At 42.1% G+C, this 26,214-nt stretch overlaps 1 protein-coding gene across 4 annotated transcripts in view; it reads left to right on the top strand.

Annotated features, from left to right (window-relative positions):
- CALCOCO1 (calcium binding and coiled-coil domain 1) overlaps nt 1–26,214 on the top strand; it is a 263,977-nt gene that overhangs the window by 166,442 nt on the left and 71,321 nt on the right. For all 4 annotated transcript variants that reach the window (XM_078688018.1, XM_078688026.1, XM_078688043.1 and 1 more), the window contains exons 10-13: nt 5,115–5,240; nt 16,631–16,726; nt 16,815–16,935; nt 24,521–24,735. In XM_078688018.1, coding sequence (XP_078544144.1) covers nt 5,115–5,240; nt 16,631–16,726; nt 16,815–16,935; nt 24,521–24,735 — 558 coding nt within the window. The remainder of the gene's footprint in view (nt 1–5,114; nt 5,241–16,630; nt 16,727–16,814; nt 16,936–24,520; nt 24,736–26,214) is intronic.

The following is a 26,214-nucleotide window of genomic DNA, read 5'->3' as shown; positions in this document are numbered from 1 at the left end:
CACCCATTATAGTCAATGTAACGCACATGTTTGTGTAGTATCCTGAAATGATGCGTGTGGAATGTTATAGCATCTACATCAGTATCCGCGCCTTGTAGGATCTGGATTGTTTCCTTGTGAATCTGTACTATAGAAGGGGCAGCGCAATGGTCTATGGCCCCTTCTGAAAAACTAAAGTGCCCTGGGATCGCATAATGCAGGCAAAATGTTGTAAATAGTTAATTAAGAAAAAATATCAAAGAAGTGAAGGCAGTAGAGTGCAAAAGTAGGCCATTGGTCATTTTACATTTCACACCCATTATAGCCAATGTAACGCACATGTTTGTGTAGTATCCTGAAATGATGCGTGTGGAATGTTATAGCATCTACATCAGTATCCGCGCCTTGTAGGATCTGGATTGTTTCCTTGTGAATGGGACCACCCACTTGGATAAGAAATTTCTTGTTGCATAGTGATACCACATAAAGTGCTGCTGAATAGTCATTAAGAAGATGAGCCCATGCAGAAGATGATATGCGGTTTTTGAATTTCTTATTTTAACCAACAGTATCCCTGGAAGTCCAGTATACATTTTTTCTAGTTTTAATTACAATCATGTTGCAACCAGGATGGCCAGTTTCCCTAGAGGTCTACCATTCAAAGCTGTTACTAATGCTGGGTTGTCAACAGTTTCTTAGCGTGGAAGGTTTGGTGCATCATTTTTCCAGGTTTCTTGGTGACATAGAATTTTGAACGTGGATATGAACAAGGTGGCATCTTTCTGACTATGGAATTGTGACCAATCTGCTATATTTGTGATTGTTTGAGAAAGTTGAAGACTTTGCTACATGAGTTTGCAAACTCAATATCATTAGAAATAATTAATTTATGTTGGTGGATGCAGTGCCTTTTGATAAGCAGAACACTTGTTTTGGAGTGATGAAGCCATCTGTAGGAAGCTGGCTCTTTATATGATAAATCAAACTGAGATATATCATGTAGAGTCGGGTGAATCCCTTATGAGTAGACAGGGGGCTTGCTATGGCAATCCCAAGGTGCTCTATTTGGGGATAGTGAGGTCAAATAGCCTTAGTCTTAACACAGAGGCATGCAAGACATCTGAAAATACACACAATGGTCAAATGAGACACACGACTCAAAAAAGAGATCCACACTAATTTCTAACAATAAAAAAATCAATATATGCAACCTGAAGGCGGAAATAAAAAAATGACAAATCTACCTGTTATTTAACTAAATTGCTATGGAACCTATTCCCAGCAAACAACCTCAGTGGCTTAATATTAACAGGTGTTTATAATCTCAATCTTATGTCATTATGCTCCCAAGGAAGATGAACATTGTGACCAAAATCTACTATGGAATATCTGGGAATTTATCTCCAAGATGAGACCCACTAGGCAATTTGCTACTCAGATCTCTGTCAAACAAAACTTTAAGAATAACTAACACTCATGTGCTTAAATGTATACAGATTTCATACACACATATTGCAAAGTCAGGAAAGACAGTGCTAGATTAAACAATTATTTCTAATCAAATTGTTCATTGTTTCACTTGCTTTGAGATAGAGCATTAACTAGAAAGTAACCATTTTCGACAGACCATGTCCCAGTCAGTTTGCAAAACCTTTAGGTGTTGTCGAAGGAGCAGATAAATGAATACAAATCAAATGGTCATCAAGCACGGAAACTAAATTGGAAAAATAGAAATCAAAAACAGCTCCAGGCCTCTCCTAATTTCCTGATACCAATACAGGGAAAGAAGAACCATACAATCCCATATTACGGGAGCAATTTACAGAGCAAATAAGATGCAATCTATCAAAAAACAGACAAGCCGATTTTCACAACATAAGGAAACAATGAAACTCTATAATAAGAAGTGAGAATTTACAAATGAAGCGAAAGTGATAAAACATGCAAATAACATTGCCGCCTTGTCTCAGAGGTTTAAGCTTTATGAGAACAATAAAAACATGTATTTGTGATGCAGAATGCTCACACAAAGTACAGCAGTGGCTAGATCTCCCTAACACATGCCTCTCCAGAAATGCTAGGGATCTTTGGAGTCATGTCAATAAAACATCAGGCAATGATGCATTTCCCTTAAGTAACAGTGTCAACATAAAAGCTTGGGTACCATTTGTAAAATCGTCATATATATACAAGGCAACCAAAGTGAAGCACTGACATTAAACTATAACAACTTCTAAAGTACTTTTAAGCTTTCATCTTTCTCAGAACCTATATCTCCCATTAAATAACAAATTATTCAACCACCACAGAAACTATCTACAACTGAATGAGCATCTATGGATTGGATATTGCCGTTAATCAGTAGAAGCAAGAAAATTGCAGCTTCGGGCCAAATGAGAACCAGTAACTGCCTTTAACTAGAATCCCACATGTTGGCAAGGAAGCTTTAAAAATCTCTTTGAGAGATGCTAAAGTAAGGCCACAGTTTATTAATTTTGGAATGGTTCGTATCTTCATCCATTTTATAAGAAATGCAACAAGCAAGGTCCTGCTAACTAAAGATTGATTTCCATTTTGGATATAGACTCAAAATACTTTGCAGTGTTGCTCCTAGGTCACTTGAAGAATTGAGTAGAAAGATAGGTTTACTTCCCTGGTTTCAGGCAGGTTTTCGATTGACTACAGTGCCTCAGACAACAATGTAGCAATCAGTAGCCTTGCATGCAAAGTAACAGTGAACTGTTCACATTTATATGCTTGTTTTGAAGATTTAAAAAAAGTTTTGATGTTATTAATAGTGTCCTTATCTGTGCAGAACTAAATAGGGAATCACAGATAAATTACTAAAGGCCATTACGACTTTATACTTGGGCAATTGGATGCAGGTTAAATTAGGAGACAATTTGTAATGGACTAAAAAATGTTATAAACAAAGGGCTAAAACAGGGATGCGTTCTAGCCCCCTTTCTTTTTAATGTTCATGTGGCCGATATTGAAAACACTCTGGTCAATGCAAGAGCATGGCCACCAAAGTTTAGCGAACATTTTGCGACCATAATTCAGTTTGCTGATAATGCAGTCATATTAGACTGTACTTAAGTCAGCATACAAAACACACTAAACAAGCTCGGTTCCACTATTTCAAAAAATCAATGTTTGGAAGCCTTTACTGATAAAATGACCTCTAGGTTAACCTGGAACAAAGCTTGCTAATTAGAATCATTTACATCTCCATCAATCTTCAAGTCAAGCTCAAATTTGTTTATACTTCAATTTGTTTGGCCAGCATATAGGATCAAATGGCACTCTTTAAGATACTGGTTTAAAACGAAATGAGCTAAGATAGATTCCTTTGAAAACAATCTTTGCTCCAAATTTGGGAAAGCTGCAATTACTCAATAAACTTACTGTGGTGTTGTGAATCCTGGCTTCTAGGATCCAGGTCTGTAAGATTTGGGTACCTAAACAACAGGTGCAAGGACTTAGTTCAATGCAACCCCACACGACCGGCTGAGCATTCCTCCAAAAGTGGGGTTTGTGATTTCTGTATCACAAACAGTCCCATAACGGTTCAGGGACATAGTGATAATTCAAACCCAATTTCATTCTTAGAGTAGCACACTCAAGCACAGTACATGAATAAAAACTACACAGAATATAATTAAAACAGCACTTGTACATGTTGCTAGCAGCAAGAATAAAAAGAACAGTTCTAACATGTTTTTAGAATGTTCAGAGTAGCCTGCCGCTCTACCACTACTTCTGTGCACTACCATATGAGAGTGTGGAATTAACTAACTTGCCTCTAGAGATTTTTGGGGCCATGTGCACTGCATACCTGTTAACAGCGGATCAACTGTGCTTATCAGAGTTCATCCAGGAGAGAATGTATCTTCAGAAGGAAAGCACACATTCCGCTGGGCTCAGCTTCTCCCATCACAGGATCGACTTTTGGCACAAGAGTGAATGCTCTGTCAGTCTGGCAGGACCTCTCTTGATAAACTGGTGCAAAGGCCTCTCTAACTCAGTGGCCAATTCTAAAAGTTTATACAGGATATTGACCACTGTCTTTAAGCCTGTATGTCATGATCAAGTGAAGAATGTTCCAATTTCTGACCTGCAAACCTTCTAAATCAGCAACATTTAAATACGTCAACTCAGATCATGTTTACCTTGCGTGTCTACTTTTAATTCTTGAGATGAATATATTGTGTAGTTTGTGGCAGACTTGTTTTGCCTGATATAACAAATCAGTGTTTACATGAAAATGACACTTTTACAATTTCTTTGGAAGATAACAACATCGTGAATGTGGACCAAATGCAGACAGGCTTCCTTAACTTTTCCAAAACGGAGTCTGAGTTGGGAGTTAACAACAGTGGCACATTGCTTTCACTAATACACTTCCAAAGCTAGGACTGCTACAACCATGGGATATTGAAGTATTATATTACAACTTTACATGCTTCAAGAAGAAATACAACAGACCAAGAGGTCCAGAGTTAGAGACCTTCAAAAATGTTGTACATTTCTCCATTCTGATTTGACTTAGGCCAACTACACAATGAATGAAAACAAAACACAAAATGCTGTATCCGTTATATGGGAGCCCCAACTCAAATACCCTTGACTACGTTTTGGGCTCTTAGACATAGGACAAGTGAAACAACTGTGGGAGTCAAAAAGAAAGAAGCCAGTTTGTAGGTTGTAGGACACATACTAAAGGGAAAGTTTACCACACGTCATGTGCTGCTCTCCTATAATTTAGCCACAAAGTAAAATGCTTTTTTAAGAATACAGGTATACGATCCTGTAAAGAGGCTGTCCTGCTTTGCTTTAACAGGTCAGAAGGCATGTTTATAAATGCCTTTGTGGAATATATGGATATTGTAGAAAACATGCTGAACATCCAACAAGTTAAGGACTTAATATCAGATTTATAGAAATTACATTCATATTAGAACACTTATAATGGACAAGTGATAAAACGATTTATTAAAATGTATAAGCCGTGTTTTATTTTATGGTTTTAATTGCGACATCTGCCATCATGGACGAAGTTTTACACCTAAATCTCTATGAAAGTGAATTCCCTTTAACCAATGACCTAAAGTAATGCATGTGTTCCTTTATAGGCTGAAAAGGAAAAGGTTGCTCGGCTGAATATCGAACTCTTGAAGCTTGAAAGAACGATCCAGGATGAGAAATCCCAGAAGCACACACTGAGAGCTGAGCTGTCCAGGGAGAGAGACACCAACTTGGTAACTCTTCTTGGGAAGGGGTCATTATGAATGGGACCCCCGCAGATTTGAGGATAAATGCAGCGAGGGGAGCGCATGATCTGAAAGTCCTGTGGTCTGAAAATAGCTTCCTGAGGCTTCGACCTATAATTGTATTTGAGGAGCGTACTCTAGCGCTAGTGGCGATATTCGTATAAAAGCACTTGCTGGGATAGTGTCCCCACAAACTGCATACCAAGTTTACGACCTTTTTTGGAATGTCATAATTGGGGACCAGAGGCTCAAGTTTACATGGGATTAACGACTGGCTTGCCTGTCATGTGTTTATTATTGTCTACTGTTTGATTGTTGTCCTACTCATCACTGTAGTAGAGCTGTCTAGCAGTAGTCCACAAGGTCAGGCGCCATGCACATTACGGATATCCACATAGAGTGCATATCCATACAGTGAATCCAAATAGGATTCATTTACACGTGAGCTATTATCTTGAAGAACATGGACTAACATTTACTTCCTTTGAACTATATGGTCAGATATTGGGACCAAACTCAACTCTTTTGGTAAGAGTTGTGGCTGATGCAAAGTTGACTTTTAATGTACTGTATTGATCACTCTTTGCTCATTAGCGGGGTTTCTTCTCCTTGCTGGGGCACTGTGAGGGTAATGTGGACTTCCAAATCAGAGCTCACCCTTCGCTTCCCACAGACAATGTGGTTTGTTTTATTTTTCAGTTATTCTAAAGCACTACATATCTCATGAAAGGCACAGTAGATCACCAAGTGGGAAAAGGAATTGCAAAACATATTTCATGTCGGTGACGCAAAACGTTCTGCTCATTTACAGGTCCTCAATCGATTGGCGGGCTGGGATCTGTGTAGTGTAGAAATAGAATCAAAATCCCATAGTGTTAATGCTGGATGAGCGCGGCTGGAAAAAAAATTCGTGATAATGTGGGATACATTGCCAGGCCAAAAATCTTTAGTTATGCTTTGTGAACAAATTGTTTAACCACCTTATATTGTTGCAGATGTGAGTACCAGAAAATATTACTGTAATTAGTAGAGAAATAATAAAGATTGTTTGTTGGGCCTGCCTGGTTGAAAAGCGAAACCACCACATAGCTATTTGATACTTTGAAATAAGGGCTTCAAGCTGTTTGAAACTTTTATGAGTTGTATAGCAACTCCACCTTGTCTTAGTCTTTACATTCATTTAGACTGGGCATTCTGTAAGTACCAATCTATACTTTGAAATGGAAAAGTATGGGAATTAAGAAAGTAAATATGATCGCCCAACTTTAACTCACAGTATGTTCTTTTGCTCATATCGGGCAGTGTTAGAAGTTGGTTGGTGCCAGTCCTGTGGGATACAGGATTGTCGCATGTTAAAATTGCCATAAAATCTTACGCTCTACCAATCGACTTAATGCAGTTTACTGTGCCTCTTTTCATATCATTTAGGAACGGTTGCCACGTGCTAGATAATCTACCTAATAAATAATGTGCATTTGATGAGTATTATAATACTGGTGCTGGAAATAATGGAATAATATTTAGCCTAACCAGTAATGTGCACTTAACAATTTTATTGCTCTCATGTAAATATAATATTTGTAAGCTGCGTTATGATGCTAACATTTTGATACTGTATGTTTATGGTTTTGGGAATTTTCTAAATAAGTTTGATGATGACATGAGGGATCATGCACTGCAATGTCGTAATGGGAATGCAGTCTTCCTGATACAAATTGCACAGTAGTGACCAATCGTAGGCATCTGACCATTTTAGACAAAGCCTGTAACTGAAGACCAGAACGGAGCACTTCATTTCTAGTGTGGAGTTACATCATTTGCTACGTGGAAAAGGTTGATTTTAAGATGTTCCTTGAACCTCAAGAAAGAGGCCTAAGCCTTGTTCATAGACAGTTTTTCCAACCCAAAGTCTTTGAGTGTGTATAGACTTCGTGGTAGTAAATTAATTGAAGACCACCTCCGCACCTGAAAGGCTTTTCGCTTTTTAAGCCTAAAGTAACGTAACATGAGCCGAAACCATGGAGAAAATCGTGTTCTATACAAAGTGCATCAAAATTTTAATCTCTTGTTGATCAGAAAGTGGTGAGTGTCTCAATACTATATTGTCATGTTGTTTTAGCCTAAATATGAGTGTGGTGGCATCGTTTTGTACTCTTTGTAGTTTAATTAGTGGCTTCATAGGGAGGCCTATGACTTATCGGTACATACTCTGTGACAATGGGAATGTCCCTGGTATTGTCTATAGTCTTGTTACCTGTCCCCAGTATTGTGTATAGTCTTGTTACTGTGCCTTAAGTGCCCCACTTCAAGTATTTGGTATCTTGTTTTTTATATTTTGGCCCCAGTCTTCCACTAATCTAGAGAGTGTCCATTGGCCCAAGTTTGTCTCTTGAGATGAGTGAGGTCATAAGCCTGTTCTGGAACCTGGAGGGGCGCAACCAACTCATTTGACTGACAGTGAATTACCGTCTGTGTCATGGGTTTAGCACGTAGAACAGTTGTGGCAGCTTGAAATGTTTTATGAAACACCAATTGTGAGCAAAACGTTTTATAGGAACAAAAGTTCAGGTCTGCTAGCGCACACATTTAAAGTTCAGCTTCTATGTGCTAACCCACTTCCTAGCACTAAAGTTATGCTTGTTTGTATGCATGATCTGTTTGGTACATGCATTGTGTGAATGGGTGAACCAGAGTAAAGGTGGCTTGTTGGTTCCATTTCGGAAGCCCGTGGTCTGTTATTGTGCACAGTAGGAAGGTGAGTTTTTTCCCCAGATGGTCTATGTTTATCTGTTTTGTAAAGCACACCTATCACCTCTACCTAGGTATCCTGGCGCTAAAACAGGAAGTTATTCTGTGTTGTATGGACTGAGGGAAAAACCAAGGCTTCTGGTTTCTCTTGAAACTCAAGTTGTCTGGTTCTATCTTCAGCATATCAGCGAGCGTGTTCCTTCTATGGGCTGCAATTACGCAAACGTTCTTGCTTGCGTTGGCTTTTGTTTAGCTTTTGGAACTACAAGATTCAAATTGAAGGCTGATCTTCAAGTGTGGGTGGGATAATACAACTTAAAACGAGATCTCAGAAGTGTAAGACTCAATTGCTCTACCACCTTATGCATCAAACAGAGTAATTTGAACAAAATAATTTTCTTAATCAGCTGCCAATGTAGCTTTGCCACCATAGGAGAGACATGGAAACTGTGTACACCTGCAGCCGATCTTGCCACAAAGTTCTGAATCCGTTGCAGTTTCTTTACAAGATAGACTGGTAGTCCAGGTAAGACAAGACAAATTCACTTAGGATTGTGATCTTTTGAAATGGAGCAGAAAAATAAAGCACCTGTTTGAGGGAGCACGGTTGAAATAATCAATTCTTAGTCACGGTTAATACTTTATCTGTAAGAGTCAGTGCAGAGTCAATTTAAACACCTACAGCCTGATTCATCAAGCTGATTTGCGCTCGCAAAGGGCCAGATTCTGAGAATCTGGCCCTTTGCGAGTGCGATTTTTGCATTTGGGATTCATCATCCCAAATGCAAAAATCACTATTACCGAAATCGCATATTTGCGAGGAATTGGATTTAAGGAATCTCTAATAGAGATTCCTTAAATGCAATTCATCAACCAATTAGAAATAGCGAAATCGCAATATTTGGTCTCAATTTACCACCAAGTCTGACTTGGTGGTAAATTGCGAAAATAGTGTAAAAAGCACTTTAGTGCATTTTTTTCTTTTACATGTTACACACACACATGTCCTTTGGACATGTGTGTGCGCAACACCTGTTCAAATGTGCATTTAAGGGGTGCTACAGGGTGTCCTTTGGACACCCCTGGCACCCTTAAAATCGCTATCTTATTTGCGAGTAGCAAATTGCTACTCGCAAATAAGGGATACTCCCCATTCATTCCTATGGGCCTTTTGGCCCATAGGAATGAATGGGGAGTTATTCCTTATTTGCGAGTAGCAAATTGTTACTCGCAAATAAGGAATGTGTAGGAATCGCTATTTATTTAGCAATTCCTACATGAATACCGTTTTGCGAGTTCTCAATAGCGATTCGCTCTGAATCGCTATTAGGGGCTCGCAAAACGGCCCGTTGATGAATCAGGCTGCTAGTCTCTTTATTATTGGAACTAATGGAGGTTAAGGTCCTAGACTACCTAGCCAACATCTGAATATAAGTGGTGTAATAGGTTTCTGAAGATCTAAAATCTCTGTTTTGGAGCTGTCATATTTTAGATGGTTCGATTTCATCCGACACTGCACTTTCTCTAGAAATTGCTGCAAATGTATCTCTGCTTTACATTCACCTTCTCTGAAGCTGACTGTTATCTGTGTGTCATCTGCATATAACTAACATTTTAAACCAAAGGATTCAATCAACCGAGTCAGGGGACTTAAATATAAATTAAAAAAGGAAAAGATGACTGAATAGAATCTTAAGAAATCCCACACGTGCATTGTGTCAATTAAAACTCATTAGATGTTAGTTTAACTTGTAAAAATCTGGTTCATAAGAAATCTTGAAACCATTGTCATTGGCCATGAGCCATAGCTCATCCAGAGCTGGTACAATAGTTTGTTCTATATTGTGTCCCTTGCGAAAACTCATTTGTGTAGGATGTAAAAAGTTATTTAAGGACATATACTAGATAGTTGCTGGAACACTGCACTTTTCAGGAAATAGTATTGCTGACATTCCTGAAGCTGGAGGGAGGAGACCTAGACAGTGAAGTTGGGGCATAGGAGAAAGGGCTCCTTTAGAAATTCTGTTAGGTCATTTTGGCTGAGAGCAATTGCAGTCTCTGTTGTTATAAGGAAGGACTGTCCTTTAGGTGACACTGGCACTGACCCACGTGTTCTAGTTCACTTCAACCAAGTAATGGAGTGCTTTACAGAGTACTCACAGGAGTGTGTGCATCCAGAGCTGGTATCAGCCTGATAACCAGCTTCCCAGAGGTGAGGGGATATCACCTGAAGTCTGGCCTTTTTGGAGGAAGTTGAATCTCTGACCTGAAGCGCCGTGAGGCCAACCTGCTTCTGAGAGAGTGATAAGGCTTGGTAACCCTGCAGAGGTGTGAGTGGCCTGAAGTGTCGGAGCAGTTTGATCCCGGATCTGTGTGGTTCTGCTAGCCAAAGGAAGACTGAGGGACTGATTTAGATCTATGTGGGACTGGTCCGGCCATTGCTTTTTCGGTGGTCTTCCTGTCCGCCACCTTGGCATTCTGCCCGCTCAATTTAGATGTTGGCTGGTAACAGAAGACTGCCACAGTCCCGCTGACTCCGCCAGAATCTGTGTCGACTGCATCAGAGGCAGCACTGTTGTCGCAGAGAGACCCACCAAGATTGCAGACATCCAGATTACGATGTGCCTTTCTGTAGAGGCAACTGTGATGAGTAAACATCCAAGCTGAAGTTAGGCAGAATGGAAAAAAAAGAGGTGAAAACCCACCTTTTTTTAGGGTCCTGCCATCGATTCCATCTTGATCACCATTGTCCAGGTCCAGCCTGTGCTGATGCTACTTTACCACTACGCTCAGCTACCCCATTGTCGCCGGTATGCTTTTGTGGTGGGTGTGGGGGTACATTCAATAGTGTGTATGTTGTTGGTGTGCAATGCTATATGTAAAAGTATACCTACACATGCATATTGACACATTCGCAACATATATGTGCATTGAGATGATAATAGGTAGCACGTACCTATCTCCACACCACTATGGCCTCACTCTGTCAGGACTCCGTCGCAAGGACCCCATCTGAACAACGGGAACATCTAAATCGGTGCAAGTCCGCCAAACTTACAGCGATGGAGTACTGTTAGCCAGAAGAGAAGACCGCTGCCTCCGCAGGACAGTGTATATTACCACAACATCTAAATACTGCGGGCAGACCGCCGTCAGGTCAACAGAGTACTTTGAACGACTGCAGCGGCTGAACGACGGTAATACCGCCAAGATCTAGATCAGGTCTTGAGTGATCTGTTCATCCTGAGGCATGGTGAGGATGATTCCAGGAGGAATCGAGGACAGTGGCTGTCACCCCTGCTCCCAGGAAGACTGTACCCAAGCCAGATTATACTGCCAACCAGAAGCTCAAGTCAAGGTAGCATTCACTGGCATCACATAGTTGTGCGAAGATAGAATACACCACAGTCTAGAAGTTATTGTGCTCACCATTCTAAAGATAGTGCCCAAGCGTGACATTCTGCTGCCTTTTCAAACAATTGCATCCGTGGTGCTGCGCTGCTGAACCTGTGACCCCGTGGTGGTTTCTTTCATGCTGCTGTGACGTCCGGCCTTGTGATCTGCCAACTGCAACCTGGAAGTGACCTGGTAGAGGGTCCTTTACTCACCGGAACAAACACCAGTGGCGGCTCCGCCGCTAAGGTAGAGGGGCATCATCCTACTGCTTAGGGAGCAATTAAAAACAGAAAAATAAAATGATAATAACTTAACATTATTATCATTTTATTTAAACTACTGGCTCAGTTGGTTGGTAGCGTGGCTGGGCTGTCTAAAGGCTGGGGGGTCGATAGGCACTTCCAAAGTGCGCATAACATTTTGGCCGGCTGTCTTGGGCCGGCCAAAATGTCATGCACACTTTGCATATTCTCCACCCAGGCTACATTACAGCCTGGGTGGAGAACATGCTCAGGCCCCCATTCCCTTCCTGATTGCTGAACCACGGCGCTCAGACCAATCACAATGCTGGGGAGCCTGGGTGCTTCCTGCTTCCACCGAAGCCAGGAAGATGAGAGGCGGCAATAGGGCCGGCCGCATCCAGATAAGTGTTTAAAAAAAATGTAATTCCCTCCCCACTCTGCTCCCCCCCCCCCCGCCCTTTCGGTGGCAGCCGCTTCTGACCAACACTTGCAGCCGAGGATGTTGGAAGCAGACTCCAACTCGGGTTCCCTGGACTATGTATCAAGCCTTCCAGCCTGTGTCTCTCCCAGAAGCATGAGTGAAGAAAGACGTGTGCTGCATGCCACCATTGTTGGCACTGGAAAGTCTGAGAAAACTGAACACATGCCAGTGCCACAATACCATTAAGTTCACCTATAAAATAGGAATGATGGTGTCTTGATTTCTGCATGTGAACATTAACCGTACAAGATCACCGATTTTGAACAGAGCTAAATGTAAAGTCGCCAGACAAGAATAGTCAATGTGCGCATAACGTTGTCATGCTTAAGCACCGACTAAAAATCTTCCTTATAGTCTGCTATTAATTAAATATCAATGACAGGCTTTTTACACACGATGCTTTACAATCCTTTAACAGGACTCAGTTTGTATACACAAAAAAAGAAGACTGCTATCCAAATATGAATGAAAGTAAATATTCTAAAGTCTACTACACAGAAAGTTTTGATCATACAAACTAAAGGAACTTTTCCTTGTTTATTTTGCACCCATTGAAATATTTTAAATAGAGATGAACATGTTACACATCGATATACACTAGTTCGCTATATGTGATACTATGAACGTCATCTAATTTTTAAAATATACGTTCGGAATGTCATATACAGGCCAAACATCGAGAAATATAAAACTGAGACTCACAGAGCACAAATCAGACATCTGCACAAACAAGACATGTGGCATTTTAAAGTAAAACGGTATCACACAGCCAAATCAAACTTTACATTTGTGAAATAATTGAACAGAACCCATGAGGAAGACTATTGAGGTGAGAGTTATGATTCATTGAATTACTGAAAGCTACCAGCCAGATGGAAAGAATGAATGAATGACACATTTTCCTTTTCTTGGTATTTTTAATTCTAAATGTGAAGTCAGCATTAATCTTATATAGAACATTATAGTGTTCAATTTAGCAGTGAACTAGAAAAAGACCACTATAGATTACAATGTATACTGAAGAAAAAATGTCGATTTAATGTTGTGGCTGAACTTCTGGTTTACTCCAATGGACTATGTACTCTGCCAGACTTGCGTATTCTTCTGGCTGAAAATCTCCTAATGGTGACAGTTTTGGGCTGCTCACATGAATCACCTCTGAATATGACAGTTGCCACACATGCTGGTGACAATGACGCAGACTTCAAAACTCCTGCTGCCATCAAGAAAAGCACTTACTCAGCAAAGTCTTCTAGCCTTTATCATCAGAGACAAACCCTTGACTAAAAGGGAAAAGAACAAAAAAAATAAAAATAAGCTTAATGGAATTTCGGGTAGTAATTAATGGCGTGGGGGAACTCGCAGACCATAAACTATTACATGTTTCCTTTTTTGTGAAGTTAGACATAGAAAAGAGGAAGATATTGGAATGTCTGATTCTGAGGTACACACCACAGGGAGTACAGATCATGCACCCTCTCCTTGTGGATTCATTTCTATAGAGTTAATAACGTAGCCACCCTTAAACGTGGAATCCACAAAGAGTTCTAAATCAGGGACAGGCTTGCTGCCTGACTTTCATTTTATTTATGTTTTTTAATTCCTTATAGTTCTCGGATCAGGTTTTTGGACCATGTCAATGGTATGGTGTTAAACAAAAAGGTCGCTTTGCCAAGAATCAACATCTTAATGATATTTAGCCTCCCATAAATACCTAGTGGCAGGTTTTCACATCTTCTGAGAAAGGCCTCTATATCTTTACAAATCTTAGGTTTTTTACCCGGTAGATCTTTGAGATTCTGTTATCAGGACACATATTCTGGCACCCATCCTTGTCAATCGTTACACCGCTGAATTATGTGAGGCCCCATCCAGGGCAAGTCTTTTCCTCCCAGTATAGGCCCACATCAGGGTCAGATTCTCCAATATGTTGATGACTTAGTCATCTTAGATCAGACGGAAGTTGGCCTAAAGCATTCTCTGCAACAACTACACTCTTACAATCTGAGTCATAAACTGGCTACAGACATCTCCAAAACGAAAGTGATAGTGTTTGGAAAATATAGGAACAAATCTCAAAAAAGATTGTGTTTAGAGCCAGTCAGGCTGAGGTACATGCCATTATACAATTATCCAGTTGCAGCTAAATCTATAAAAATATGGTGGGGTGCTACGGCGCCAGACTCGCTATATATTGCTCACACAGTGCGCACCTTTCTTCCCGATTGGTGTCCGCAAGCAGAAAAGGGAAGGACTTCCTTCCTGCCCAGTGGACACCAATACAACCAATCCTGGAGCTGCTCTTATGTTGAGAGCAGCTCCAGGATTGGTGGGAGCAGGCTAACCCATTACTCATTTTGAGGCTGGAGGCCTGTGCCAGCAACCCCTTGGCTTTTTTACAGCCGGTGGATTGCTGTGTGTGCACTGCGCATGTCAGGCTGGCCGTAGCAATAGAGCCTTATTTGTGTGTGCCTGCTGTGCTTGCAGCAGTTGGGGCGACGCTCCTCTGCTTAAGCGGAGGAGCTGCCGCTGCAGTTACCTATGGAACTAGTTTTTAGACACTGGTAAACCACAATTATATATTACTCAAATAAAAGAAAGCAACTAGTAAAATCCTAGCCCTTTGCAAGTTAAACACAGTACTCCATTGCCCGACAGAAGAAGTGATAATAAGGGCCATACAAGCAACATTTCTATCCACATTATCATATGGACATCATGACTTTCTCTCGCATTCTCATTGACGGTGGACAAACTGCAGTCTATGACACATGTAAATAGTGCAAGGAACGAAGGATGGCTAAGTGATAGTTGCGCAGGATTGTAACAATATCTGAAATCACAGTACAAACAAGCTCAAAGGATAAGGTGATGGCCATCCACCATCAACCAGAAAGGGTAATGAGAACTCAAACACCCCATATAATTCAAAAAGAAAGTTATATCCTGAGCTAATAGCAACAGTCAGTAAAAAGTTATTCAAATGAATCACAAGGAAGATGGTCTTCGTCTCTTCAGTTTATTCCGAAGATGTTCTTCTCAAAGAAATCTAGCCGCCAACACGTGTTTCGTCTTTTGGTGGTATAGACCACAGACTTCTTCGGGGCTATTGCTAGACTGCCGTATTATTTTAAAGCGAAGTAATATCAGCGTATAATAGAAAGTGTATTCAGGATTAAAAAAGTTCTGGAGGCTCTTGATTCAGTAAATTAAGACTCGTCCATAAAATATCAAAATTACAGTGGAGCTCCAAGGAACTAGTATCTCAGTCTCAGTGTGATCCACATTATCATATGGACATCATGACTTTCTCTCGCATTCTCATTGACGGTAGACAAACTGCAGCCTATGACATATGTAAAGATCTTTCATCTACCTTAATTTGTTTGCTATTCCAAATTACTTCTGGAATTTAGGTTGTTTGTCATGAAACCTGAGGTTACAAAATATCACCATCAGGTCATGCACACTAAACCACATTTTCTAAAGCTGGTCATACAAGAGATCTTCAAGGCAAACATCAGACCCTTGTCAATGTATTTAACCACCCCCTTGAAGACCTGCAATTGATCACGCTTACATAAGATGACATGTAGTACAATGATCTGAGTTACACAGTTGTAAAACTAAGTTAAAGATGCAATTACTTAGAATATCAAGAGATACAGATTTAGATCTCCTTGAATCACCCGACCATGTCAAGCAAATCATGCTAATGCATTGTTACTTAAGGCAGACAATTAGCAGGTACTACAGACAGAATATACTGCGAATAAGATTTACGGTTCTGTTAATTAAGGGAATACAGACTAAGGGGTCTATAAGGATGGCGGACGGATGGCCGCCACTGGGCCAGTGGTAGCAACTGCCGGACCGGCAGCTGACATCCGCCCACGATCGCATCCCGGAAAACCGCCTGTCCCATCAGCATGGCATTGCCGGTGCAGTGCCAGGCTCCGCCGACATGCTTTTGATGCCAGCGGTAGCCAGCCTTTCTGCGGCGGTGGGACCGCCATGGAAAGGCATGCGGAGAATGTTAGACATTGTTGCTAAAGTTAACATAAGATCATTAACATATTTGGATGGTTGTTTGTTTATGATTTTTTCTCATTTATGTTTGTCCATATTGTGTATTCAAAACACATTATTGTTGTTTAATGTCTTGTGAATCAAATGTACATATGAACTTTCTGTATATAGACTTTATTGTCTCCTTCTGGTTTTGGGTATACAACAAAAAACTAAAAAAAGTTAAAGAAAAGGTATAAATAAAGTACCGGCTCAAACAAAAATAGATTGTTTGATCTAGCGTGAATTAAAAGACGCCAATCAAAATTAAACAGGTTCAGGTGATACCATATTACAGCATGTTTAATTGTGTTGTAGGAGAACAACGATATGGCTCCTTTCTAAAAAAATAAGATAGGATTCAAAGATTGTATTGTTGGGTTGACAGTGGTCAGCTTTCACAGTGTGTTTAGTTCTTGAATTATGCATGTCCCCATTTGCAGGTCCAGCTCTCGGAGGGCAAGCGGGAACTAAAGGAACTTCGCTCAGCCTTGAAAGTCATGCAGATGGAGAAAGAGCAGCTTCGAGAGGAGAAGCGGGTAATTCCTGGGGGATGCACTCACTCTACACGTATCTGCTCATCTCACAGTCTCGCCTTTTATTTGATGTCTCTGTCATCCCCTTTAGGAGTTGCTGGAGTATGTGAGGAAGCTGGAGGAGAGGCTGGAAAAAGTGGCAGATGTAAAGTGGGGCGAGGTAGCAGCAGCTGAAGAGGAAGAGATGGCAGCAAGCACAGAAATGACCCTGAGTACGTACCACTCTTTCTTCCTCTGTTTTCCAGTGGATGTTTATGACCCATCGAGGAACCTGATAATTTAAAACGGGTTGAACCATCACAGCCTTCTTTGATCCTTAGCCGGCTGTATCCATCATTACCATGATCATCAAGATGTATATGATGCCAAAGACTCATAAGTAATAAGGTGCTTTATCAGGAAGAAATATCAGATTGGTCTTGCATGCACCAAGGATACAGAACTCTCTGGTTATTTTAAAACATGGCTGTCCAATGTCTTTCCTTAAAGAGTGGGATCTATGCCAGGCTTTCAGGACAACCAACGGCTTTGTAAATTATTACAGTTTAAACTCACTGTTCACCAATTTAGTCCCTCTGGATATCCTAAATGTCTTGCATGGATCCAGGTCTCCTGAAGCAATGTCAAATAACCATGTTTTTAGGAGACCTGAAATCTGAAATCTGCTTGCAGTCCTGACTTGGGATCCCTCAATAAAAATACAATGGATTGAAAAGGACAAATATATCCAGTTCCATGATAACTTTATTTCGGTTTGTTAATGAACCATAAAAGTACATTACAGTCGAAAAAGATAATAATACATTTACAACTCATCCAATGCATTAATTAGGTCTCAAATTGCGTATTTACAATAATCGGTTAACGTGCGGTTATGGTGTAACAATAAAAACATGTCAATAAAATGCAAAAGCTAAAAAATCCTTATAAAACAGAATAGAAAGCTAGACATTACTAAGGCAGAGCCGTTAGCCCACAATAAGCGGGTTACTACGAACGGATCAGTCTTCGTCTAGTTAACCACATCGAAAACAAGAATTTAGAAATAGCAGTAACTATCAGTGCATTGGTATCAGTTTTTAAGATTCTAAAATAATCTATGTAATTCCTCAGTCCTAAGTTAAGACATAACTGTATAATCCATTTTTTCCTGCTGGCAGAATAAGCAGGACAAAACAAAGTTACATGGATTAAAGATTCGTTCGGATCATTACAACCTGGACAAGGACGAGCTAAACCCGGTTTCCATTTATCAGAATAAGAGAAAAGGGGTAGTGTACCATATCTGAATTGTAGAAACAATTTTTTTGCTAAGGCAGGTTCTATAGCATCTAATTCTTTCTCAAAACTATAAACATTCTTAAAGTTCAAAAAATTATCAGTGAGACTAGAGGGCCTAGCTGTTCGAAGAACCTCTTCAAGATTGTGGAATTTTATAGTCTCAGCCAGTGTTCTCTTTGAGATAGATTTGCATGAGTCCTCCGGATTGGACCACAGATTCTCCATGCCGATCTTAGACGCCTGCCCCCTTATAAAGGATAACCACTTTATCCTCCCTACTCCCGGGCGAGCCATAACAATTTTTAGTTCTTCTCTATAGCACTCAAGCTCCGGGACACTCCACAATCTACGCCAATAGAGAAGCGGGCGTGAGGCAATTACTTCTGCAATTGGCTTCAAATTTATATCCAACCTAAGTGGGACTAGGGGGGTGTTAGTAGGTAAAGAGAGCAGCTGTCTAACAAATTTATTCTCAGTTATACTAATCTCGTTTGCTGGACAATGACCCCAGAGTTCTGCCCCATATAATGTGGAGGATCTGGTTTGTACCTTATATATTTCCAGCGGTACACTGACTAACTTCTGGACACAGGTTTTCTGTACTTTAAGAATACCCCCCATAGACTGAGAAAGGGCCAGATTAGCCTTAGTCATTTGGGTTTCCCAACTCATTCTATCATTTAGAGTCAGGCCTAGATAGGTAAAATTATTTACCCTTTCCAGGGCTCGTCCATCCATAGATGGACAAGGGCAATTGGTTGTAGTGCCGTTAAACACCATGTACTTAGTTTTGTCTATATTTATTACCAGATTCCTGTCCCTACAGAATCTGGTAAATTGATCTAACACCCGCTGCATCCCCATAGATGTTTTTGAGAGCAGCAGGGTGTCATCTGCAAACATAAGTGCAGGGAATTTACCACCAGCTAGATTAGGGGCGTCGCTGTTTTGAACACTAGTTAAGTCATCAACAAGGCCGTTTAAGAAAAGAGAAAATAGCGTAGGGGCCAGTACGCATCCCTGTCTAACTCCCTTCTCAATAGGAAACTCTCTTGTTAGCTGGGCATTTTTGCCATAGCGAACCTTTGCATAGGTACCGTCATGGAGTCTTTTAATTGGAGACACAGATAGAGTGGTATCCCCATTGTTGTTAATATACTCCAAAGTTGGTTTCTGTCCACCATGTCAAATGCGGATTTTAGGTCCACAAATGTCAGGTAGAGGCTCCCCCCTTCCATCACCACATGCTTCCAATAAAGAACTTGGAGCCGTAGTAGTTGGTCAATGGTCGAGGTTTTGGCTCGGAACCCTGCTTGCAAGTGGGAAAGGATGTTATTCTCACTAATCCAATCTTGCAAGCGTTGCAAAAGCAGTTTGGCATAGATTTTTTGGGTAACGTCAATTAGACTAATTGGTCTATAATTTGACGGGGCCAGCGGAGAACCCTTCTTATAGATCGGAATAATTTCGGCCCCCAGCCATGTGCTTGGAAGCTTTTGGCCGTCAAGGATGGCATTAAATATAACGGTTAAGTAGGGGACCCAGATCTTTGGCTCATCTCTAAAAAGGTCGCCGGGGATCTTGTCCAACCCAGGGGCCTTGTTACTTTTTAGCCCTTGAACTGCAAGGGTCACTTCCGACATAGTAAAGGGAGGAGAGGGACATTCTAGACTTGGTCTCGAGGATGTAATAGGTAGCAGATTGTGGGCGGAAACAGTGTTGGAGTAGAGATCACCAAAATATACACACCAAGCTTCCTCGGCTATATTGGAATCAATCTCTACCTTCCCTTCTGCCTTCCCAGTATGGACCAAGTTCCAAAAAGTTCGGGCGTCTTTCGCTATTAGAGCTTCCTTAATGGCCTTCCATTTCTCTGTTTCCCATTCAGATTTGGCATGAGAAAGGAGATTCTTATAGGAATTCCTTGCAGCCAAAATATTAGCCCTATGGCCTGATTTGATGGCAAAAACTAGGGTGGTCTTCGCCTTCCTACAGGACTGGTTGTACCACGGAGTTGTGGCACGTACCTGTCGGTTAATACATTTTACAGGTTTAGTAAAACTAGCTGCTAGGGTCAGCATTAGTTCTTTATGTATAACTAAACATTTAGCATCATTAGCAGGATTGGAAGCATTTTCATACAATATATTTAGACGCTCAAGCTGGGGAATTACGCTTTTATACAGTAGTGCCAAATTCTCTGAGGACGACTTAATAGAGGACCATCGGATTTTTTTACCGCCCTGTGTAATCCTAATCGCACCAGAGACCGGATCAACCGCTTGATGCGCCCCACCATAATTTGGCACATCCAGTTCAACTACCAAGGGATTATGATCGCTTTCCACGCGATCCGAAACATGAAAGCATCGAATCAAGTGCCATAGGGACATACTAACCAACAGATAATCTATTGTTGACGAATGGCCCATTCCGTTGTAAGTACTTTTGCCTGGACTATCCCCCGGAAAACGGCCATTGCAGGCTCTAAGTGAAAAGGTATATATCAATGTAGTGAGCTGCATGGCCATTGAGGTCCAGTTTTTAACTGGATAAATATTTGGGGGTGGAATCCGACAAGCGTCATCCTCATCTGATGTTATCTGTGGGACACCCCCGAGTGGTTCAAAATGGCAATTAAAATCCCCCCCTATTATCACCTTGGTATCAGTTGAGAAGCTGTTTAATAGGGCAGTTAAGGACTCTAGTGTGTGAGAAACAGTACCACCCAAAACCGGGCGAAGATAGATGTTAATGATCGCTATTTTGGGTGTGTTTCTACGGGTCAAAATAATACACAAAATATCACATGAATTAGTGTTAATTCTTTTGACCATGAACCCAAGATAAACAGCCACCCATATAATCAATCCACCAGATGGTCTGCCCCTGGGGCCTTTGTTTGCAGGCTCAGCATATGTTACAAAACCCAGTCTATGCTGGATAGTCCTGGCCCATGTCTCTTGGAATAAACAAATACTATGGGTATCCACATAGTCGCACCACTCCATATTCTCTAATTTCATCACCAAACCCGCCACATTCCAAGATAACAATAACAAATTTTCATTATCGGAACACAGTTGGTCAGCTGGCTTGCCTGAAAATTGAACATTATCCACGTTAAGATCACCCACTTCAAGACTCATCTGTTTCTTCAGGATCTCATGATTAATTACAGTTGAGTTGTCAACGTCTGTGGTAAGGGGAGAGGCACCACATTGGGGTAATGTAAGTGTACAGCTTGTCCTATTCTGTGTGTTCTCCTCCAGTATCCCCCCACCCCCGACTCTGGTATCTTTGGTAGGCACCTTGGCTGGAAGTCAATCGCAGCCATCAATGCCAGAGATGGCTCCATATCTATTCGAGGTTTCCAGTGGAGTAAAAGGAATCAAATGGTCCATGTTTCTATTCCGCTGGAAAAACTCGTGTCCCGCAGGATGCTGGCTGCGTCCATTTGCAGGGACTATACTCCATGCTAGATTGTTCCTAGGAGGTGGGGGCATCTGCGGGTGACACGTATAGTTGTTGTTAGGAGGCAAATGGGTGTTCCTAATGCCATTTAAATCTGGGGCCCCCCCTGGAAAAAGAGCAGGGGTCACATACGACCTTGGATAAAAGTAAGTTAGGTCGTATGGGACAATAGCTGTTTTTGAGTTCATAGAGTGGCCTGTTAATATAGCCCCAACAGCTACTGGATTCCTAAAATTAACAACAACTATATCACCCTCAATGTTTTTTTCCCTTGTACCTAACCAAGGTAGGCGTCTGACGTGGACTATCTCCCCGTCAATATAATACGGGAGTGGTCTATTTTGACCCAACCAGTGTAGGATCTTATTCTTAAGTTGGGGATGACCCTCCTTCCTGCCTACTTCTAGTGGGGGGACACCAGTGAGTACAACTACAAAGGGTAGTGACTCTGGGGGTAATTCAACATTGGGTCCGCAGGGAATACCATTAGTGGGCCTTGGAAACCTCCCCCTACTCGAATACTTGGTCTTCGTACTAGAGGTTACATTGCCCATCTGGGCTTCAGTTGATGCCAAGGCAGTGGATTTTGTCACTATTGGAACTGGAGCCGGGGCCTGTTGGGGAGCCAAGTTTTTCTGCTGATTGTTATTCAAAGGCTTACTGGTTACAGTGCTTATCTGGGCAGAAGTCCTTGGCGTACACACAGTAACCTGTTTGTTACTAGCGGGAGGTTTGGTAACTCTATTGTTACCACTATTGGGATCATTTGGGGCCAAGTTGTTAGGTGCAGAAGCTACTATAGGCTGTGATGGAATAGTCGAGGCAGGGGTAGGGATTGAAGAAGAGATAGGGGCACTTGATTTACCAATATACAATGCCTCCAGATTGCCTAGTCGATGCTCAACCCTTTTTAGAATATCCAAAATTGGTAACATATAGGACCTAAGCAGCTGTTCAACAGTTTTCAACTCCGTAGTAATAGGGGAAGGAATCACTGGGCTAAGAATGGTAACAGCCTCAACTTGCCTCCCTCGAGTATTACCAAGATGTAGGCTATCGGAGTCTGGAGCTGGTGCCACTATAGGCACTATGTCAATCGGTGCCAAGGTTTTAGGTGCAAGTGCACCAGTGGTCTTAAGTTTAGATGTCTTACCAAACTCGGTATGGCTGAGCTTACCCCTTTGGGGTACTCCTAACCCCCTCCTCTTTTTGGAAGGCGGAGGTCCGTGGGTTTTAGAGGTGATAGATGGTCTACCTAACCTTTTCGGCTGGACCTTGGATAGTTCACAAAGTGCATTAACCTCAATTGGGAGCGGGCTAGAGACAGATAAAGACAAAGCTATAGGAGTAGGTGGAGGAGCAATTATAGGAGAACCCGTAGATAATGGAGTACTTCTAAGCAATAGTGGAAAATCATCCAATGACAATGGATCATCCAGTGGGGTGCCAGTAGTAGTTTTCAACAAAATAGGTGGAGAAGCCAGGTCGATTAAGGGTCTATTTTTAAAGGACTCAATGGAGCGGCGTCGTTCAGTCCTACGTTCGGATAAAGAGTCATTCTTATCCGAGTCCGCAACACCCCTAGTAAAGTAATTATCAAGTGTCCTTTTACTAGTTCCCGTTGTACTGGTGTTCTCAGGGTTTGCCGCCATAAATAAACGCCTACCTTACAAGCTGGGGCAGAAAGTGTTAGTGAGGTGGCCCGTCCCGGCCTCCTGCGGCCCCGGACGGCCACAGACGGTCCCGCCCTTGTCCCGGGCTTCTCCCGGCGCCCTCCCGCGCGCTCCCGCGACGCGGGAGTGGTGATTCCTTTTTAAGCTATCCAACTAGCTACCGGTGGGCGTGGCCGGCAGGGAGAGCAGCCCAGCTGGAGAAGGGCTCGCGGGGACTCCTGGTCCTCGGAGTCCGCCGCTGTGCTCGCAGCCCTGCCGGTTGTTCACAAATAATGCCCCTTGACAAGCAGGAAAGAGTGCTGCAGCCGCGATGCGGGACCCGCGCAGCGGGTCCGGCGAGGGGTGGCGGCGTGCAGCAAAGTCACTGGCTTCCTCGGTTCCTCACTCGGGTGAGAGGTCCGTCAATCAGGGTCGGCAACAGAATCCGCCGAGTCCAGGTGAAGCGGCTAATTATAGCGTTTGGAAGTGAGGGCGGGGCCGGCAGGGAGAACAGCCCAGCTGGAGAAGGGCTCGCGGGGACTCCTGGTCCTCGGAGTCCGCCGCTGTGCTCGCAGCCCTGCCGGTTGTTCACAAATAATGCCCCTTGACAAGCAGGAAAGAGTGCTGCAGCCGCGATGCGGGACCCGCGCAGCGGGTCCGGCGAGGGGTGGCGGCGTGCAGCAAAGTCACTGGCTTCCTCGGTTCCTCACTCGGGTGAGAGGTCCGTCAATCAGGGTCGGCAACAGAATCATAGACACTCCTCAATGAAAAGACCTTCTTGTTTAGAGTAAGGTTTTCAATGTTGGTCAATGACGACTGGACCCATTCAAGATTTTCAGGTTATCCACTTGACACAACTTTGAAAACCATAAATGTAAGTGGCAATCATGCACATAACCAGTAGTCATCCTGGGACTTGGCTTATATCCTGCACTCCTAGACTAGTTCTAGTCAGTTACAGCCCATGAAGCAGGAAGACGTTTTGTACAAGAAACTCTCTTCCATTTACTAGACTAATCAAATGGGACAGCATAACTTCATATTGGATGACATCATAAGAGGACCAAGCAAATGTTTGTAACCCTTCATAACATGAAGTATTTCTGTCCAAGCCAACTTCCTTATGTTGGCCCTTTTATGAACGTGTGCACATCTCTTCTTTTCCACAACATTCAATTTCACCAGGATTTTTCATTAGTATCAATTTTAAAATGTTATTGGTTGAAGGCGATTTGGTCTTCATGACTATAAAATATTGTTACATACGATGGTCTACAATAGTCTATCTGATATTACTTCACAGGCAAAAGCAGTAATTTGAGCGTACAACGTCTTCTTTGAATTTCCTGCTGCAGCGGACTCTTCCTACTGGCTTTTCTTGTATCCGTAGGCTTGATAGAATCCCCCCTCCCTGACTCTGAGGACGAGTCTCCGGAAGACATGCGAGGGCACCCCAAGCTGAGCCCCTACAGCTTGTGTGATAACCGGACTCCCACCAAGAAGCTGTCAAGCTCGAGGGAACCAATGCAGGAGGTGGTCATCAGCCAGCCCGGACCCATATCCTCTCAGAAGAAGCAGGTGCCTGAGGATAGCAGCTCCGACTCTGTGAGTTCAGTGGAAATCGGATACTCTCTGGTGTTTGCATGCAAAAGAACTGGCAAAAGCATTATCTTTTATCATATACATTGCCTCTGATCCTGTGTAAAGCTGCAATCTTAGTAAGCCTCCAGTGTGCTTTTTGCAAAGCTTTGTCTCAATCAATGTTTGAGGCAGAGTTTGTAATTTGGAGTGTGTCCTAGAAGTAAAAACAGGAGTTCTGGGGTGTATTAAGAGGGCTTGCAGCACATATTGAAGGGTTTAAAACGTGGCCTTCACCATTGCTTGGAAACTGGCCACTATTGAACAGAATGTAACATTGAATAAAGTTCACATATTTACTTTAGCAGCATGTCTAAATTGCCATGCCAATAAATTAGACATAGTTGTATTGAATACTTGTGTGACCATTAGGGTATACGCACTGCTTAATTTGTGCCGGTGGTTTCCTGTGCTCAGCACCGGCACTTAATTGTCAGCACTGGCTCTAGTGACAGTCCACCACATGGTGGAGTTATCTTTTTAATTTTGAGATGAGCACATCAAACGTGTTTATTAAGTCAATATACATTGAAAATGAATAATACCAGCCGCTCATGCCAATTTTATAGCTGTGTGTGGCCTGAAATAGTATCAATTGTCACACTTGTAGGAGAACGATGGTTAGGTGTTATGTATGTATTGTCATTGGCAGTGCTAGCAGGGTATGGGGGGTGCAGGCTGCAGTGGCTTTCTGAGAAGGGCCCTGGCAATTACGTTTTTACAAATTAAACACTGGGTATACAGGTGTGTTCTGTAAAATACAGTGGACAGATCATTATGCACTCTGGTGCTACATTGAGAGTGACTAAACTGCCATTAAAAAATAAAACCCAAACAGAAGGGTTAATTCCCTGCAGCAAGCTAAATCTCAGTGCACATGCGTTGCTTAGACATGTTCAAATAGACTGTGGTAGTAGGTGTCTACTGAGATATTATGGATGTCTGATATTGGCTACGGCGTGTCCCATGCTATATAAGGGGTGCCCATTGCATGTAAGGAAGTAATCAGCTGCTTAGTAGGTGGAGGTCCTTTGGCATGTAAGGTTGTGTTCCATGGCATATTGGGTGAGGGTTTCCCATGATATACAAGGTAGTGTTCAATGCCTTTAAATGTCGTGTTGAATAAGGTGTCACATAGACTATACAGTGCGACTACTGCATTGTATGTAAGGGTCCTATGGTGCAAATACATAGTGTTGGGGGATCTGTCTAGTTACACTGGCCTATCAGGCTTTCTCCTAAGACCACCATGGCCCAAAGAAGCTTATCTATTCAGCTCTGTAGGAAGGTTTTTCCGGTAAAGAGGTGGATATTTTCAAAACGTCATTATTACTGAATCTGTCAGTATTATTTTTCCTTATTGTTTTCATTGGAAGGCAAGCTGCAAGTAACCCTTCGCGAACACGAACTATACAAAAAAGGCATAACTTGTAATAACATGGAGTC

The sequence above is a fragment of the Lissotriton helveticus genome, chromosome 1_1 (assembly GCF_964261635.1).
Source record: "Lissotriton helveticus chromosome 1_1, aLisHel1.1, whole genome shotgun sequence".
NCBI classification, from domain to species: domain Eukaryota; kingdom Metazoa; phylum Chordata; class Amphibia; order Caudata; family Salamandridae; genus Lissotriton; species Lissotriton helveticus.
Note: the sequence above shows the minus strand (reverse complement) of the source record. Positions and strands in the feature narration are given on the sequence as shown.